General features: G+C 34.8%; 2 protein-coding genes across 3 annotated transcripts in view; one reads left to right on the forward strand and one right to left on the reverse strand.

The window, feature by feature from the left end:
- The window catches only part of LOC121374647 (S-phase kinase-associated protein 2-like), a 38,841-nt gene extending 26,613 nt beyond the window's left edge, over positions 1-12,228 (reverse strand). Inside the window, exons 1-4 of the mRNA XM_041501755.1 lie at positions 12,118-12,228; positions 6,245-6,437; positions 5,931-6,066; positions 1,268-1,376 (exon numbers count right to left, since the gene is read on the reverse strand). Coding sequence (XP_041357689.1) covers positions 1,268-1,376; positions 5,931-6,066; positions 6,245-6,437; positions 12,118-12,176 — 497 coding nt within the window. The 5' untranslated portion in view covers positions 12,177-12,228. The remainder of the gene's footprint in view (positions 1-1,267; positions 1,377-5,930; positions 6,067-6,244; positions 6,438-12,117) is intronic.
- Positions 12,229-14,245: 2,017 nt separating this feature from the next.
- Positions 14,246-17,707, forward strand: part of LOC121374287 (holocytochrome c-type synthase-like) — a 40,757-nt gene continuing 37,295 nt past the window's right edge. The window contains exon 1 of one of the 2 annotated variants that reach the window (XM_041501327.1): positions 14,246-14,546. The gene's annotated coding sequence lies outside the window, so the exon portion shown is untranslated. The remainder of the gene's footprint in view (positions 14,547-17,707) is intronic. The other variant, XM_041501326.1, reaches the window with a different exon arrangement.

The raw sequence follows: 17,707 nt of genomic DNA on the forward strand, positions 1-17,707 counted from the left end.
ATTGCTGCTGCTGGTGGCCACACAAGGTACTGATTGCAGTGCCCTTGTGCGACGCTGTTTGGTGACGAAAATACCTACACAGCCGTCAGTCCATAGCAAGAACATTGTCACATATTCATGTCAAATTTGACTGTGATACGATCATAAATAACGAAATTATGCCACTTTGTATTAAAGAGATAATTCCATGAATATTTCATCTATATATTATTTTCGTTGAATTTTTGTGTGCATATAATAATCATGGGAAACAAAATTTTGGTTCCATGATTTTGCAGACACGGTACCGGAAATGATCCGTTTCCATGAAATCCGAAGGCCTTCTATATGTCATGTCAAGAGCAAATGAATTAAACAAAGGAATATTTGTTTAAAAACACCTCAGCACAACTCTCTTGCTGTCATGTAGGCTACACATCATGATAAAGCAGAAAGAGTTGTTTTATAGATACCATCCACAGCCAGGACAATATATATCACAGCCAGGTTTTTGGACAGAAAACAATTTGAGGGTACATGTATGTAATAAAAACAAACCAGACCACAAGGGTTCTTACTAAGTGGTTATGGGTTTGAAATTGGACACTGCATTTCACAAACTTGGACAAATTTTAAACAGTTCTATTACTATAATTTTTCCAAGATTTTAAGGTACGTAATTTTATCCTCTGGCAGAAACCCTGACAACCTTTGATATATTGGTTGAAACAGGGGAAACAAATAATCCTGCGACCCATTGCATTTAAGGCGAGTGTTCTACCACTGAGCTAGTCTGATCCCAAGCAGTACCTTGTCTTATGTGTCACATATCTTCATCTATTCATATTATCTGAATGAAACTTAACTAATATACAGTTTAAGATTTTGACAATTAAAAAAAACATGCAACATAAATGCAAAAATAAGTTTATTATCTCAGCTTGTTGCAGACATGTTTTTTTTATTTCTTTATTATGGTTCTAATATTGTGTTTGTTTTGGCTGCCCGACCTATTTGCTCCATAATTAGGCCTGATGCAAACAAAGTTTTGGGTGTTTGATTTTAAGCTTATTATTATAACATATGATTTTACTCCAAATTATAATTGTAAATTCCATAGCTTTATTACCTCAACAACCTCCCACCCACCTGTCTTGGACACATTTGCTTAAGACGTGCTTGAGCCTTGGATGTAAGCTCATGTCAAATGGCCAACTTACTATTGATTTATGAAAAGACACTACTTTAAAAATACACACACACACACACACACACACATTATACTTACACTAGATTGTTCCACCTGTGGCACACGCGGGCACATTTGGCTAAAACATACTTTGGTAACCAGCGGAAAATATTCAGCATTATTTCATCAGATAATTTACTCATAAAATCTAAAAGAAATAAAAAATTAGAACAAAAATTAATGTTTGCTTAACAACAGATTCACACACTTAAAACTTTAGTCATTTTGGTGCCTTAAGATATAGTTATTACAGATGCATTCAAAAGTAAGTTTATAAAAATAATTAATATTTTATTAGAAAACAATTAGGTTTCTGCAATCTTTGAAGTTTAGCAGACAATTTAACAATGTTTTCTGCTAGTCCTGCTTTTGATATCAATTCTATGAATTCAACCCATAGCACATCAGTTATAACTTAAGCATTCTAACATTGAGCTACATCCTGACATGACAGACAAAATTAGTAACAACTTACTGAGTGAATACCAATCCAAGAAGAAAGGAGAGAAGTTTGATAAAATAAGCAGAGTAAACATTTAATGGGTACATATCTTCAGAGTTCTCGCTGCTCCATTTAAGTGGGGCGGCCCGCCCTGCTATTGCATTTTGCCGCCCTCCTTTCACGTTCTCCGCGCTCCTTTATTTTTCTGCACCTATCTCTGCTATTTCCCAGAGTTCGACAAATCCGCTAGCCCGACGCCCGTGGCTAGTGGTTTTTAAGTTCGGGCTAGTGAGAAATGCAAAACACTAGCCCGCAGGGCTAGTGGTTTCCCACCCCCTCTCCTTATCGCTCGATCGTGGGTTTTTTCTTTTTCTCTCGGCTGAAATTTCGTTTAATAAATTTGATTGTGACGTTTGTCATCGAATAATATCAACAACACCATCAGTATATAATAATAATCCACTTGAACTAGGTCTGCAAACTGCAGTAACATGTTATCTCTACATTATCACAGTTACAGCATGCATTGTTGTTTACTTTTCCCTTTCAAGTTTCTGGCACAGGAAATAAGTCTAATGACATGCGTATATTGATTGGTTGGACACGTCACGTGGTAGTTAATCTCGCACATATGTTTTAGGCTAAGAACTTGGAAGTCACCAATCGCGACGACAGGTTAATCTCAATCAAGTAAACCCCAGTCATGCTTTGAATTTCAGTGTTTGTTTTATTTACCTATTGTTTTCTAATTTAACACTTCGCTTACATATGGTTATCGGCAACCAGAAAAACAATTTACTTTAATGGTAAAAATCCAGTTATAATTGATCAAGAATTTGGGCTAGTGCTTTATCTTGGTGGGCTAGTGGTTTTCACAAACCCACTAGCCCTGTGGCTAGTGACTTTTCAAAATATTTGTCATACTCTGTATTTCCAAATGCACTTTTTTCCACACATAAAAAAAACCCACAACGATCAGTCTGCACACTGGACATCAAAGGTAACAAGCCACTTTGTGTATGAAAAAGCAACTGACGAAACATTTACGACAGTTACCTAACATAATTTAATAGTATTTTTAACAGCCTCTATTTTGTCGCATACCTGTATCCATTTGTATGTTTAATACCAACAATAAAAGTTATATTTTATTTGAGCAATGGAAACATTTTGATTTTTTATGGATTCGGCAATCTCCGACTGAAAGCACCCCCCCCCTCCACTTATTTGGTGCCAAATTTGTCACGTGATCAGAACGGTCACTCTATCTTTTGTTTCCACTGTCGTCTGATATTTTGTCCTTAGTTACAGATATAATTGATTGTAACTGATGATTTTCACTTTTTGTCATTCTGTTTATTCAGCAGTTCTTATAACATATTGTAAACTTTTCATTTTGGGGGGATATCACCACTTATAAAATCAATGGAAGTGGTAGTGTTTAGTATTAAAATCATTCATCTTGGGTGCTAAATAATATATACACCGCCACTACAAAAAACTATCAGGGGATCACACAATTGTCTTTTTTGTTTTTCGTATATCTTGAAATCTTTATTAAAATAATAATATTAAAAGTTTGATCAGTTCAGCAAAACCGGAACTGCCAGTGAATATCAGACCGATAACATCTTCGTTCAATTAAAAGACGAGTCTGCTTGTATTTCGTATACACTTTGTAATCAAAATAAGGAGTATGTCTTTCCACAAAGTCTATCAACACACAACAACATCGTAACCACCAAGCTCTCTCCCCCCTCCATTTTTTTTTTTTTTTTTTGAAGGGTGTGGTGCTGCGTGGCCGCCCTCCTTTAAGTTTAATTTTTCACCCAGCGAGAACACTGTATCTTAATGTTTCATGTCTACTTAAACAGTCCTGAATGATACATTTTGAATTGTAGTATATCAAATACTATTTGTGATTATGAAATTTAGGCAAAACTTGAAATTTTCTCTTCCATTGTTGTTAAAACGAAATAATCATTATTTTTTATTACATTACTGAAATGAATGTGGCTGAGAACTAAACAACACTTGACTGGTCACTGCAAACGGCATGATATGTATTAATGTAGTCTCTCACCAAAGTAAACAAATGGCCCCAAAAGACTTTAAAGTGCTTTTCCAGACCATACACTAAAATTTCAAATGCCACAATTAAATCAATCAATCAATAAAATATTTACATGCTCCTATACCACAAAGGTTTCGAGCATGTCTATCCCAGGTTCGGCCACCGGATGCCAGTAGTCCAACCTGGGACAGAACAATTACTGGGGCAATTTTGATATTTAAACTGCCGGAAACGACAGAGTAAAATTCTTGGTAAAAACATTTGCCCGTAAATAGCCGTGACGCCATGAAGGGAACTCGCTTCACAGAAACCTACCACAAGATGACTTCCAGCGCAAGCGAAAGTGGGACCGATAGCGACTGCCAAGCTCAATTATCATGCGATTCTTCTTTCGATGATGAATAGTGTAGTGATGATGACTGGATTAATATTTGTGCAACACAACAAATAATGCTGTATCAGTTTGAACCTGGAATATCTTCCGAAGAACCACCGGCCTGACAGATGACGATGAAAATGGTCGTGGAGACAGCTTACCACTAATTTACAACTTTTATTCTTGTTTTGTTCTTTAGCTTTTTGTGCGAATTATTTTGCTACACGTTATGTTCTAATACTTGTGATGTAGAAAAGACGATAAATAACACTTGAATTCTACGAGTCAAGTGGACCCGATATTGGTCATATTAAGAAATAAACAAAAACGACTTTTAGTCCGTCCCATTCGTCTATAAAGATGTTTTTTGTGAATAATTTCAGTTTGATTTGACATAAAAATAAAAGTAAAAGTGTTTTGGAAATAACAAAAAAATACTATTTCTTGTGTGCAGTTGTGAAAACAGTCGGCTCAGAAATAAATAACGTATAGTACATTTCATAGTATGTTCTCTGTGGGAAGGTGTAGTAAAATTAATTTAATGTATTTAATAGTCTGTCTCACAGGGAACGCCTTTTTTCATACTATGGAATTTACAAGTTATTTATTTCTGAGCCAATTGTTTTCTAAGTTGCATACAAAAATAGCTTTTTTTTTTCTTTTTTTTTTTACAAAAAAACCCAAACATTTTTGTAGGATGGGACGCACTAGGCTTTAGATACTTACTTGTCTGAACTTTATTGTTAATGAAAATGTTCTCGAACTGTAAAGAAAAACCTCACAAATGAACGAGATGCAAATGACAACAAATCTGATCTGGGTGATTGCACGAACCGTGCATGAGAAAACAAACTGGCTGGAGTTGGAAGCATAATGTAGTTTGGGACGTTGACGATATGCACCCCAAGGTCGTTTCGATGTGGATGGCGTCGGCTTGTTGTCATTTGTTTTGTGTCGCACAAAAATTGTTGGTACGGCAGCTTTTTTTAAAAGCCATAACAGATGGTATTCCCATATCTCGCTTAAGCCGACAAGCCAGTTCGGACGAATCGAAACTAAAATGTCTGCTATCGCAACGGTCTCCAGCATTTTCTTCCTGTTCAGTCTTTCCATGTTGTTTTAATCAAATTCACACACAGCTTTCTCACAGCAACATTACTAGGAAATGCGTGAAGACTAAATTTAACGGCTTTTGTATTGCTACAGCTGCCAACAACACGCCGTTTAACCATAATAAACACACAAGAAGCAATGAACAATGGTGCTGACTATCGAAAGGAGTTCCCTTCATGACGTTACGGATCAAATCTTACGGAAATTCCCGAAACGAATTGAGCTGGTTCTGTTTTTCAGGGGAATATTTTAAAATGGAAAATATACCAGTATATAATTAAAAAAAAAAAATTCTAATCATATGAAATAATATGTTGATTGATATAGCCCAATACACCATACATCTGGAACAGCACTTTAAGTGAGCTATAACACTAAATAATTCAGTATCTTGAAATCTGTTGGATGATTTTGATTTTGCAAACAAATTAAATCCAAAATATGGTGACTTTGACTTCTCACTACCGATTTAAACTGATTTTATGACAAGAAAAAGTACCATTTTGTCAGCTAGATTGAGGCCTGAATTTGCCAAATAAAAAATAAGGAAACTGAAAACAGGTGATACAAAAAATAAGGAAACTGAAAACAGGTGATACAAATGTACTCAAATTACTATGTAGGTGAACATGAAGAATAATTTAAGCATAGCTTCATTTCAGAAAACTGCACTGAGAGAGTTTCAAAATCAGCTTACCTTCATATTCACATTTGCTATGATAATTGGAGTATATAAGCTTTTTGGCAATTTTCCTTGGTGTGAGAGACTGGACTGTGCCATTACTTTGAGGCGACACATTATCTCTTTGACATGGAAGGAGAACTCGTGGAGCCTGAAAAAGTAATGGTGAAATAATAATCCATATATAAGGTAATATTCATGTATCCACAGATGACGACAGTATTAGTAACTGGCAAAGAAAAATTAAATGTCAAATAACTAAAATGAATTTTTTTTTTAATTCTGCTCTGTAATTGAAAAGAAAGAAGAATAAAGAAGTGTTAACATACGGATGGAACTAAGAGTGTGTCGTTTCTGCTGGCTACACTACAAGCTGGTGTGTTTTCTGTAATGCTCATGCAACTTTCATGACTACTTTCTGAAAGCAGATCCACTCCCATTTCTCTGTAGATATCATCCAGTCTGTCAGTTTTTGTTAACCATGTTTGCTTTGTTGTTCCAGCATCCAGCTTTCGCCTTTTTCTGAAAAAGAAAAACAGAAAAAGAAGTAATTGCATATTCATGTTCAGTCAAACCAGCTCAAGCAGCCATATGCCTTCCTCCAAATCATATAATGGCAGATGTTGAATGATATGTAGAGTTAGTTTTGTTTAACAACACCACTAGAGCACATTGATTAATTAATAATCAGCTATTGGATGTCAAACAATTGGTAATTTTGACTTGTAGCACACTTTCATTTTTGAAAAACAAAGGAGTGCTAAAAATCACTCCTCAAAATGCTTACTAGGGGGGTGGAAATCACATTCCTCAAAATGCAGGAGGGAAAAATTGCAACCCTCAAAATAACCAGAATTAGAGGCAAGAGACCGAGGAATTGCACCCATGAACATGATTAAGTTTGAGGAGTAATGATTTCTAAATTAAATATCTTAAAAGTTAATGTTTTGTGTTTTCAAAATAAATATCTTAATTTAACTAATATGATAGCTGTTTTCAAAGATGAAGGAATGGGCCATTGCAGTCTTACACAAGAAAAAGAAACACCATGAACAAAACATTTATAGATTTTTTATGTATTATGTGCATATCATGTTGCATTAAAATTCTGAATCATGATAATCTGTTGACTATTTATGAATAAAGAATTGAAACTGATTTGTTTGTGCTCATTTTGTTTTATTTAAAACAAGTACAATAATTTTAGTCTTCATCGCAGAATGATGCAATTTCTCCATGGACACAAACCTGTGAACTACCCAGTAAATGTGAATTGACATTTAACAACTATAGTATTATTACTGTAAAATGTCTAATAAAACTCTCACTAAAAATAATGTTAGTAGGCCTATTTGTAAATCATTTAAACTAAAAAGAAATTGAAAGTGTAACAACATGGCACAGGGTTATCACTATGTACCTGCAAATTCTCTATTTAAAAAAAAAAAATAACAATGTCATAACATCTATTGTTTTCTACCCAAATATATCTTACTACAATTTTTATAAATATATATTTTGTACGAACAGGATTAACTTTCATAATCGGTGTACTGTAGTTAACACATCATTTATTATACTAACTCAAATCAGCAACCCATCAATAATAAAAATTAAAAACCCAACAAAACCACCATAATGTTAATTTAATTTTAAAATGTATATGCTTTACACTTGGTAAATTCAAATTACTGGGTTGAAATTAAATTGCTGTATGTTTGTTTCAGGTGCCCGTCAACTGATCACATGTACTAGAAATCTGACTACCAAGGTCAATGCCCTTGGCTTTAAACCATGTGGCAGTATCGTGAAACAGAAAGTAGAAATGTGCGAATACGTCGCTATGCTATTAACGAAACAAAACCTGCTTTACTAAATTAGGTTTTTTTGTTGTGTACGCGTTTACTGTGATATCAACATGTATAAACATTATACACATCATAGAATTATTGGACAAAGCACTTTTTTTCTTCTGTACATGATTAAAATGACAGTATAACATATATTTCACGATCATTACATGCATTGTACGAAATTAAACAAAACAAAACCAACGAGATCTTAATAATAAGTGAACTCCTAGCCGATTGGCTCAGTGTAAAGATAACCAACCAATCGTGTTTCACTTTATAAAAAGTAGTCTAGGAAGTTCATTGTGAACAGAATGGAAAGGTTTGTGGCGTTGTGGATTGGATTCAATAAACAATTAAAATGGCAGAGTTAAAAAAAAATACAAGCATGATTTGTTCAATTTAGGGGCGTGTTATTTCGCGCCCGTCAGATCGAGTTGACGGGGGTACACGGGCGTGATGGTGCTCACGCCCGTCAAAAACAAAGGTCTGATGTAGTCACGAGAGGAAACCTGCTAGCAGGAGACAGGAAAGCACATACAATTACCTCTGACCAGTTGTGGTGCACTGGTTGGAATGAGAAAACCTCCAATCAGCTACATCCATAATTACTGGCGTTTCACAGCTTGAAAGGGAAGTCTAGATTGAAAACTAAAATGTGTTGTGACATCCCTATGTAACAGGGAGTAAATATTTGTAATTTGTACTTTGGTCGAGTTACACAAGTTACTCTGATAACCAAGAATTATTTATCTAATGATATAACACACAACACCATAAGATTTTCATTAAGAAGGGTCTTTTTCTGATTCATCGCCACTGAACACAGCACAGGTTTGAATAATATGCATGTATCAGTGGTTTTAATTTGGCACATTATTATAAATTGTATAAATATATCTGGTAAATTGTAACTAATGATGAGCAAATGAACATGTAATTCAGAAGTTTAATTTTAATCACATAACTGAAGTAGTAATGAGTAAAAGGTATTTAATTAAAACTAGTTATTGTAATCATAGCAGGCCTTGACCTTAACTTTTTTCAGTGGTAGCACACCAGGCTTCCAGGTTATGAAATCTGGTAGCCCTCAGTAAAATTGGTAGCCCATAATTTTAATAAACTTTTAAAAAAGGAGAGAAAAAAGCAAAATAATTTATTTTTATTTAAACTTCCTTTTAGGATGTTTTCTTTTTAGGTGTTTAAGCATCTTGTTGATTACAGAGTAACTGGAGGTGCAAAAAAAATCTTGTAGCCCGGCGGACTACCAGGTTTTGACATCTGGTAGCCTGAGTGAGAAATTGGTAGCCAAAACAACCCGGGCTACTGCTAAGGTCGAGCCCTGCATTTTATCTTATGGGCGCATCCATTTTGTATCCCATAATCCTACTTACAACAATGGCGCCCTTTCGGTCATTTCCGTGAAATATATTTGCGAAAATTGCCGGCAATATCTCAGTTATATCCGTGAACGGTATCTGGGAAGGTGGTCGAGACCGACTTTGGGGTATCCACGCGCATAACACAGTTGTTGTCGTCACTAACAAATTGAACTCCGCCAGATCTGTGATCAATACAAAGTACCGTAACTGCCTTGAACATTTTCGACCTCAGATATGGGCACTTGATCAGATGATTGCGATTGCAACTTCTCGTCGAATTCCGTAGGCTAATTTATATTATACCAACAGATCTTATCAAGTTAAAAAAGTTGACAACTTGCTTAATACAAAACACAAATATTCGTATGTTTTTGTAATAGGCCTATTATAGATTTCTGTAATCATGTCAGACAGTGATACTGATAGTGACAATTAAGACAGTTAAATTAAAGAGAAAATGATAATCAACACTGTAATCAAGGTAATTAAAATAGTATTTTCCTCATTGTTAACAGGATTTACCTTATTTTTGGTGCATGCAACTTTATTTTCAGCATGCACCTGGTGCATGTAGATTTTTTTTTTTCATTTCTAGCCCTGCACCATCCCTTCTAAAATTATGTAACACCCTCGTCACCCCTCCACTTTTCACTGCCACAATTCTGCATTTTAACCAACATTATTCGGTTTGCATTTTTTTCTTTTGAATTTATTTTAAATAAATAATCGATTTAAAAAAATCATCTAATAGAAAAATATGGCCATGTATGGCTGCCGATATTTAGTTTATGCTTTTAAAAAAATCACATTGTTTTAAAGACATAAGTAAATCTTGACAAACAACCCTCACCTCCCCCATAACGTTTGTAGCGCATCACATGGTGCATCATAGAGCGTTACATAATTGTTGAAATACTAATTTATAATGCATTGTTTAATAATCAGTCTCCATTTCGCACGTTTGATTACAATGTGTATAGTATGAACAGTGAGTGAGCAACCTTTACTTGATTTTGTACTACTTTTGTGTTCTTCAATCGAATGCAACCACCACTAATGTACCATAGTGAATCGGTTATGTATAGTATAATACAGTATTCGGAACTTCTTTAGTCGGCCGATTACATACATGATCCAGAAATCCATATCAGTTGAGATATTCCAAATGGTTGTGTGCATTAAAATAATACACCAATCGAAATATCTGGATTGTTTTCGCGATGAATTCCGAATGGTACCGAAATTTAATACAGAATTCACAATGATGTCAACAAATTTCATTGGTTTTTGCTGTAAGGACTCTGAACGCACATGGCAAATAATTGAATACTTTTTTGGAGACAGTCGCCAGATGGCAACGATAATAAATTCAGTCGGTCTCCACGCCAACATTTTAGTCGCAATGTAGAACACTGATAAATAACAATGTTGTAAATGTGATATTCGTGATAACTAATGTATTATTTTTATTATTTTGTAGAGTCTTGTGTATAGTTTTCTATAACTTCTGGTTCCGCGGGGAATAAATTCCTGAACATTGACCCCGCTGTTTTCTTTCCAAAGACAACGAATGTGTTACAATGGAGCCAACGTAGGGACCCAGGTGTTCGTGAACGTACCGGACTGCACATGCTGGATCGGATGGATTCTTTGGTGTGTGTATTATTTCTGTATAACTTCTGGTTCTGTCTGGGAATAAATCCCCGAACTTTGACCCACCTTGTTGTTTTCTTCCTAACGACGAGTGTGTTACATTGGAGCCAACGTAGAGACTGGGTGTGTTCTTAACACAAGAATACAATTATAACCCAGTCAGGACCCGTAACAGTTCAAATGCTCCTACTGGCAGTAGCTAGTGGGAGTTTTCCTATTAGCTCAGTTGGTAGAGCACTGAACTCTCGCACTGAGAGTCTGTGGTTCGAATCCCCTGAACTAATAGGGAAATTCCCATTAGCTACTGCCAGTAGGAGCACTTTATACCAACACTACTACACCTACATGGGACATTTGTTGATTTTTATTGATTCAGTGACAGCAAAAATGATTATCGAATGGATTAGTATGTTTTATTTGAGTGGAATTCGCAATAACAGGCGAGAAAATCAAGCGCATTCATACGGTCCAAGGAGTCTTCCATTTTCAACAAGACGTTTTGTCTGTAAAAGCCACTGAACATAAAATATAAATATAAAATAGACAAATCATTAAAATAATAAATATAAAACATGAAATAAAGCTTTACAGACAAATATTCAGTCTACATAGAATCCTGCAAAATTCGCAGCCTGGGTTTGTAATTTTTGTGTTTTATGTGAGAACAACAATAACCCAGGGCTAGCTCTGGCACTCGCCAAATTCGCCAATTGCGAATTGTGAAAGCAGTATTTGGCAAATTTTATTTTAGTTTGGCGAAATAATTTCATGTAATAATTTTAAAAAATTTAGAATATAACTGACAATTTCTGCAATTTTATAAGTTTAATAGGCAATTTGGAGAATTATTTTCCTCACCCAGAGCTAGCCCTGTAACCCATAAATGGTTTCAGTTCTCTGATAACCTGTTTCCAGTTCTCAGAGGCCTCCCTTGGTATGAGAAAAAGCCACAGACTCAGAGTTGCAATATTTTATTATCTTGATATAATAAGTTGATAGCTGATAAAAAGTTCACAAATGTCGAAATGATTAATGAGAAAGGGTTACAAAAGGAACACAACCCTATCCTACCATAACCCTATATGGTCTGGTAATATATGTATAGATACTACATTTATTAATAATACGGTTAAATACCACGACTTTAATTATGAATGTGATCCTTGGAATTGCCTGACCCTATGTGCGGCGCCAATAATTATAATCATGGTTGTTATATTTTTTTAATCTATTAAAAGCGTACTTTGAGACGCTTACTTTATGCTTTTGCTTTAAAAATATGTCAAATGTAAGTATAAGATGCGAAATTCCTTGTACCTTGGATTTTCATCACAGTTTTCTTTCATGAATGTTTTTGACATTTTTGTCTTCGCCATGATATAACTTTGAGTTTAGCGCCAGCTTCCAAATACAACAGAGCGCATAATAATTCGCCTATGCGCATGCGTGCAAGTGCGCGAAAAATCAAAATAGTATTTCTAAATGACAAGCTTGTATTTTACTAACAAACTCGGTGGCCATCGGACATAAGGCTGGTAGGTACTGGGTTCGCAGCCCGATACCGACTCCCACTCAGAGCTTGAACCTTAAATGGATATAAGCACGAAAAAAAAGTTGAAATGAATGAACTAACAAACAATAATAGTCCTATGACTAGTCCAACTCAGTAGTAATTTCGTGATGATTTAGGAAAGAAATATTTCTATTTTGTACACAAAAAGTAAAGTAAAGTTTGTTTTATTTAACGACGCCACTAGAGCACATTGATTTTTTATCTTATCATCGGCTATTGGACGTCAAATATATGGTTATTATAATACTGTTGTTTTTTTATAGAGGAAACCTGCTGTCGCCACATAGGCTACTCTTTTACGACAGGCAGCAGGGATTTTTTATTTGCGCTTCTCACAGGCAGGATAGCACGGTATGCGGTCAAAACGGCCCCATGATGAAACGGCCCAGAACATGTAAGTCAAAACGGCCAAAGAAAAAAGTCAAAACGGCCAAACAAAAAAGTCAAAACGGCGAAAAGAAATGGTCAGAACGGCCAGTAGGTACTATCACGTTAAATTAATTCCCATTAGTAATAATTAGTAATCAATATAGCCTATAGGCAGTTCAAAAACATGTATAAAAATAACCAAAACAAAGGAATCACTGGTAACAATTTATTAGCCTACACAACGCAATTTACTATTGTAATTAAGACCACCAATTAACATTTTATTTAACAACACTAATAGACCGACCCGGCCGTGCCCCCCGGACGAGTTCCATGTGGCGCTACTCGTCGGGGTGTCGTGCGTGCCCGCCCTGTTATTCATTATTTTAATAATTCAATCTCAGAAAGGGAAGGGGGGGGGGGGGGTAGTGGACCATCTAGGCTTTTCGGGTGAGTGCGTATCGTCTGAACGAGTTCCTAGTGGCGCTGCTCACCCGGGGGCCACAACGGGCCTGTTCCCCAATTTACTAATATAATTAAGACCACCAATTGACCTTGTATTTGAAAAGACTGATAGACCGATTTTTGATACCGTCATGATCAACACACATCCTTATTTTGAAGGACGCATCAAGACTCTCCTGCATTTCTCGACATTTGTGTAGATGAAATACATTTTTAAAGTATTATATCTAAGGCCGTCTTGACTTTTTTCAAGGGCCGTTATGACTTTTTAACTTTGGCCGTTTTGACTTTTGTTAAGGGCCGTTTTGACTTTTTCACTTTGGCCGTTTTGACTTTTTTAGGGCCGTTTTGACCAATTATTGTTAAGGCCGTTTAGTACTGGGGCCGTTATGACTACGATCCGGATAGCACAAACCATGGACTTTGTTGAACCAGTTATGGATCACTGGTCGGTGCAAGTGGTTTACACCTACCCATTGAGCCTTGCGGAGCACTCACTCAGGGTTTGGAGTCGGTATCTGATTAAAAATCCCATGCCTCGACTGGGATCCGAACCCAGTACCTACCAGCCTGTAGACCAATGGCCTAACCACGACGCCACCGAGGCCGGTATTTTGTACACAAAGTTAAAAACGACTTAAAATTAACGGGGTGGTGCCTCGGAACAAATAATATACTGAAAGGGGAGCATTAAATTAAACGTGAGGTAGTGCTAGGCATATCAGAGGCGGATCTAGGGGGCAGGGGCAAACAGCAAATTAACCACTGTCCTGGCTAGATAGTTGAGGGCGGCATGTTTGGCATAATATAAATGAATTAATGGATGGATGAATATATCAGACACGGCTTGGTTATTATTAGTGAGTGCCTTTGGTTTAAACACTATTTATTTCTGCTTATATTAACAGATGGGATTGGTCAACGTGATGACCACAGGTACAATGTGGATTATCTCCAACGAAGCGTGTAAATTTGTGGCCATTTAGATCACTTATTCCTAATGGAAGTCTGCAGTGTGGTATTTGTAGCTTTCTTTCGCCGTCATAAAAATGTGCAAGAACGGCTAAAAATTTTTTTTTTTTTTTTTTTTTTTTTTGAAGAACGGATCGATGTGGAATTTTTAATATCCATTGATAAATTGTTCCATAACATAATGCAAAATAGGAAGAAAGATTCATAATATAATTTTGAGTGCCTTTGAAGAGTAGGCTACTTATATAACCAATAGAATTGAAGGTTTTCTTTAGATATTAGTATTATGAGCAACGGAAGTTGCAAACAGCAGATGAAGTGTGTGTGTGTGTGTGTTTCTAGTTTGATCTTGGAACAATTAATCAAGGTTAATGATATGAAATACCATCCCATTTCTTTCGCCTTTATATAAATTTAATATCCATTTAAACTATTTTCTGAAACGGAATTCACCTGTACATTTGACAGCTTGTCATTAGTAAATATAAGAGGAAATGTGCCGTATCGTACCTGTTATCGAGTTGTGTAATAACCGGGGAGCTGGTCAAAATGTAGCTTGACAAACCTCTAGCCCTCCCCTTATTGATATGTTGTATAAAAGGGAAGGGCTTTCCTTTGGCACTGTCACTAACTCTAACTATTTATAATAAGTATTTATAATAATGTTCTTTATACGTGTCGGTGCCAAAGGAAAGTCCTACCACCATGGAGGGTAGTTCACCAAGGTAAACATCTACGGTCCGTTTCTTAACATTTTGACATTTATTGGACCTGATGTTTACAACTTTAACAGCAAAAACAAGCGTGCGTTTTCCGCCCAGATTTCAGGCGGAATCGATACAACCATGGAATTAAGTATTTCGTACCAATAAATATAAACACTTACTGTATAAAGAAAACATCCCGAGTTACGTTTTACGTATAAATAGACATTTTGTCCAAACAGTAATCCTGCATTAATCCAATTTTCAGTTACGAACAAAATCTCGAATATTCCCGCCGGCCATTATGAGCATATTTAAAATGTGATTGAAAACTGTTGGCGGAATCGGATTATTTTAATAAATAAATAAATAAATAAACTAATGAATAATATTTTTTTAAAAACAATTAATAAATAATAAATTAATTAATAACAACTAAATAATATACTAAAAAAAATAATTAATACTTAATAAATAATATAATAATAAATTACTGAATAATGTTAGTAATTATAATAAATAAATAACATAATAAATAAATTATTGATTTAATAATAATAAATTAATTAATTAATTTAATTATTAACTAAATAAAAACGTGTTTTTTTCTTCATTTATAAATTTTTCCATTACATACACACACATACACACTTATATACAAACAAGACAGAGGGGGGTTGGGGAGACAGACATAGAGAGATGAAACGGGGTAGCAAGAGATCACACATTTGCTTGTTTCTTGTTGTTTTCTTGTTAATGTGCATTATTCGTAATTAATGTGCATTATTCATAATTTAGTGTGCTTAACCATGTTTAACACACATTGGTACAAGGCAGTTGTCTCAAGCAGAAGTTGTCACCAAGTCACACTTATACATTAATTATTGCAATAAATGTTCATCTGGTTGAGAGGCAATCCTCAACAACACAGTTAATGTTAAATTAGTTAAGTAGGAATAAATTATCACTAACAGCAGCTGTCATCAACAGTATGAATGAAACACATCAGTGCAATACAACTGTGTTGTTGAGGATAACCTCGCAACCATATGACAATGTTTTGTAATTAATGCATAAGTGTGACTTGATGACAATTGCTGCTTGTGATAACTGCCTTGTACCTGTCTGCACATTGGCTAAACCGATGTGTACTTCGATTCCTACTTAACCGTTTGAACATTAACTGTGTTGTTGACGATTGCCTCGCAACCATATGAACATGTTTTGTAATTAATGCATAACTGTGACTTGATAATAACATACAAGTAGTGGGATGGATGTGTATAATTCCTGTTTTTCTGTTGGTACCAGGATTACTTTAGGTAAGTTTACAGTTAACATGTTCATACACTTATGTTAATTTCTGAATGTTATGGTTAACATTTGAGAATTAATGCTTGATAATTATGTAGTTGAACATACTTTTTCAGTACTTTATTTAAGTACATTGCTGTGCAGATTTGTTATGTAACTACATATGACTTATAGTACAAGTTTTGAAAGTAGTTTAATGAATGTTTCAAGGAATAAATTAGATGGAGCTAACAATCATTATAACATTTTAGATTTACATGTATAAAATATTTTTAACGGCCAGTTTAACTTTCAAATTGTCTGTTTCCCCATTTCTTTGTGTGTCTATTCACCTTTCCCCAGAACTTGCTATAAAAGATGAATATAAATATTATGAAAGATTAATGAAACTATTATAATCAATGATTTTTTATGTTGTGGGGTTGGGGACTGTGCATATTAATTATAAGAAATTTATATATATATTTTTTATTATTATTGAATAAAAACCCTAAAATAACTAATAACCAGTAGTTATAGTTATAGATTTTTTTTTAAAGAAAAAAAAGGGATAAAAAGCTTTGATTCACATGTAAGCAATGGCCTGTAATAATATTTAAAAAAAAAATACTAAAGGAAATAATTTTTTAAAAAGTAAATACATGAAGGCCTTAAAATAAGTAATGACCTGTACTGACAATCATTATTTTTTTAATAATAAAAAATAATAATACACCCCAAAACTTTAATGTGATAATATTATTAATAATGCATATAATGCAACCCACACAAATCACATATATAGAAATAAAAATAACAAAATAAATAATCAATTCCATTCAGTTCCGCAATATTTCTTTTTATTAGGTGTACGTAAAATGCTTGATACGAATAATTCTCGTTCCGCAATATTTTCATTCCACATTTTCGATGTGCCAGGATAAAAATAGCTTTCAAATGTTTAAATGTGTCATCTTCAAACATCTAATCCTGGAAAGGTTACCAAAGGTATTGTACTTAATATTTTTGTCTAAAATTTATTAAAATATGTTGTTGTACGTGTTGAGGCTCTTAAATAAAGCACATATGCCTGATTTTATTAAATCGTGATTGCAAATGGAAAATTCGATCCAATGGATAAACGTTACGGCACAGCAATAAACATCACAATAATAAATATCGTGCCGGAGACGTTTATCTTGATGAACTACATGGAGGGTAAAATATGGGCACCTTTTAATATATTTAATTTTTATTACGTACCCTCAAATTTTCTGGCAGAAAGCCTGCTACCTTTGGCAGGAGTTTAAACAGTTGGCAGTGTTCAAGATTAAATTTTTTGGCCAGTATCCCAGTTGGATACTAACATTTCAAAATCTGGTATTCCACCTGAGAATTTAGTATTATATGGCATCCCGGTGGGATACTGGGTTCTTGAAGTCTGGTATCCAAAATTAAATTCTGGTATCCCCGGGATATCGGGATACCATTAATCTCGAACACTGGTTGGTCATCTAATTTTCAACTGGTA

This window comes from Gigantopelta aegis, chromosome 6 (assembly GCF_016097555.1).
Source record: "Gigantopelta aegis isolate Gae_Host chromosome 6, Gae_host_genome, whole genome shotgun sequence".
Classification (NCBI taxonomy): domain Eukaryota; kingdom Metazoa; phylum Mollusca; class Gastropoda; order Neomphalida; family Peltospiridae; genus Gigantopelta; species Gigantopelta aegis.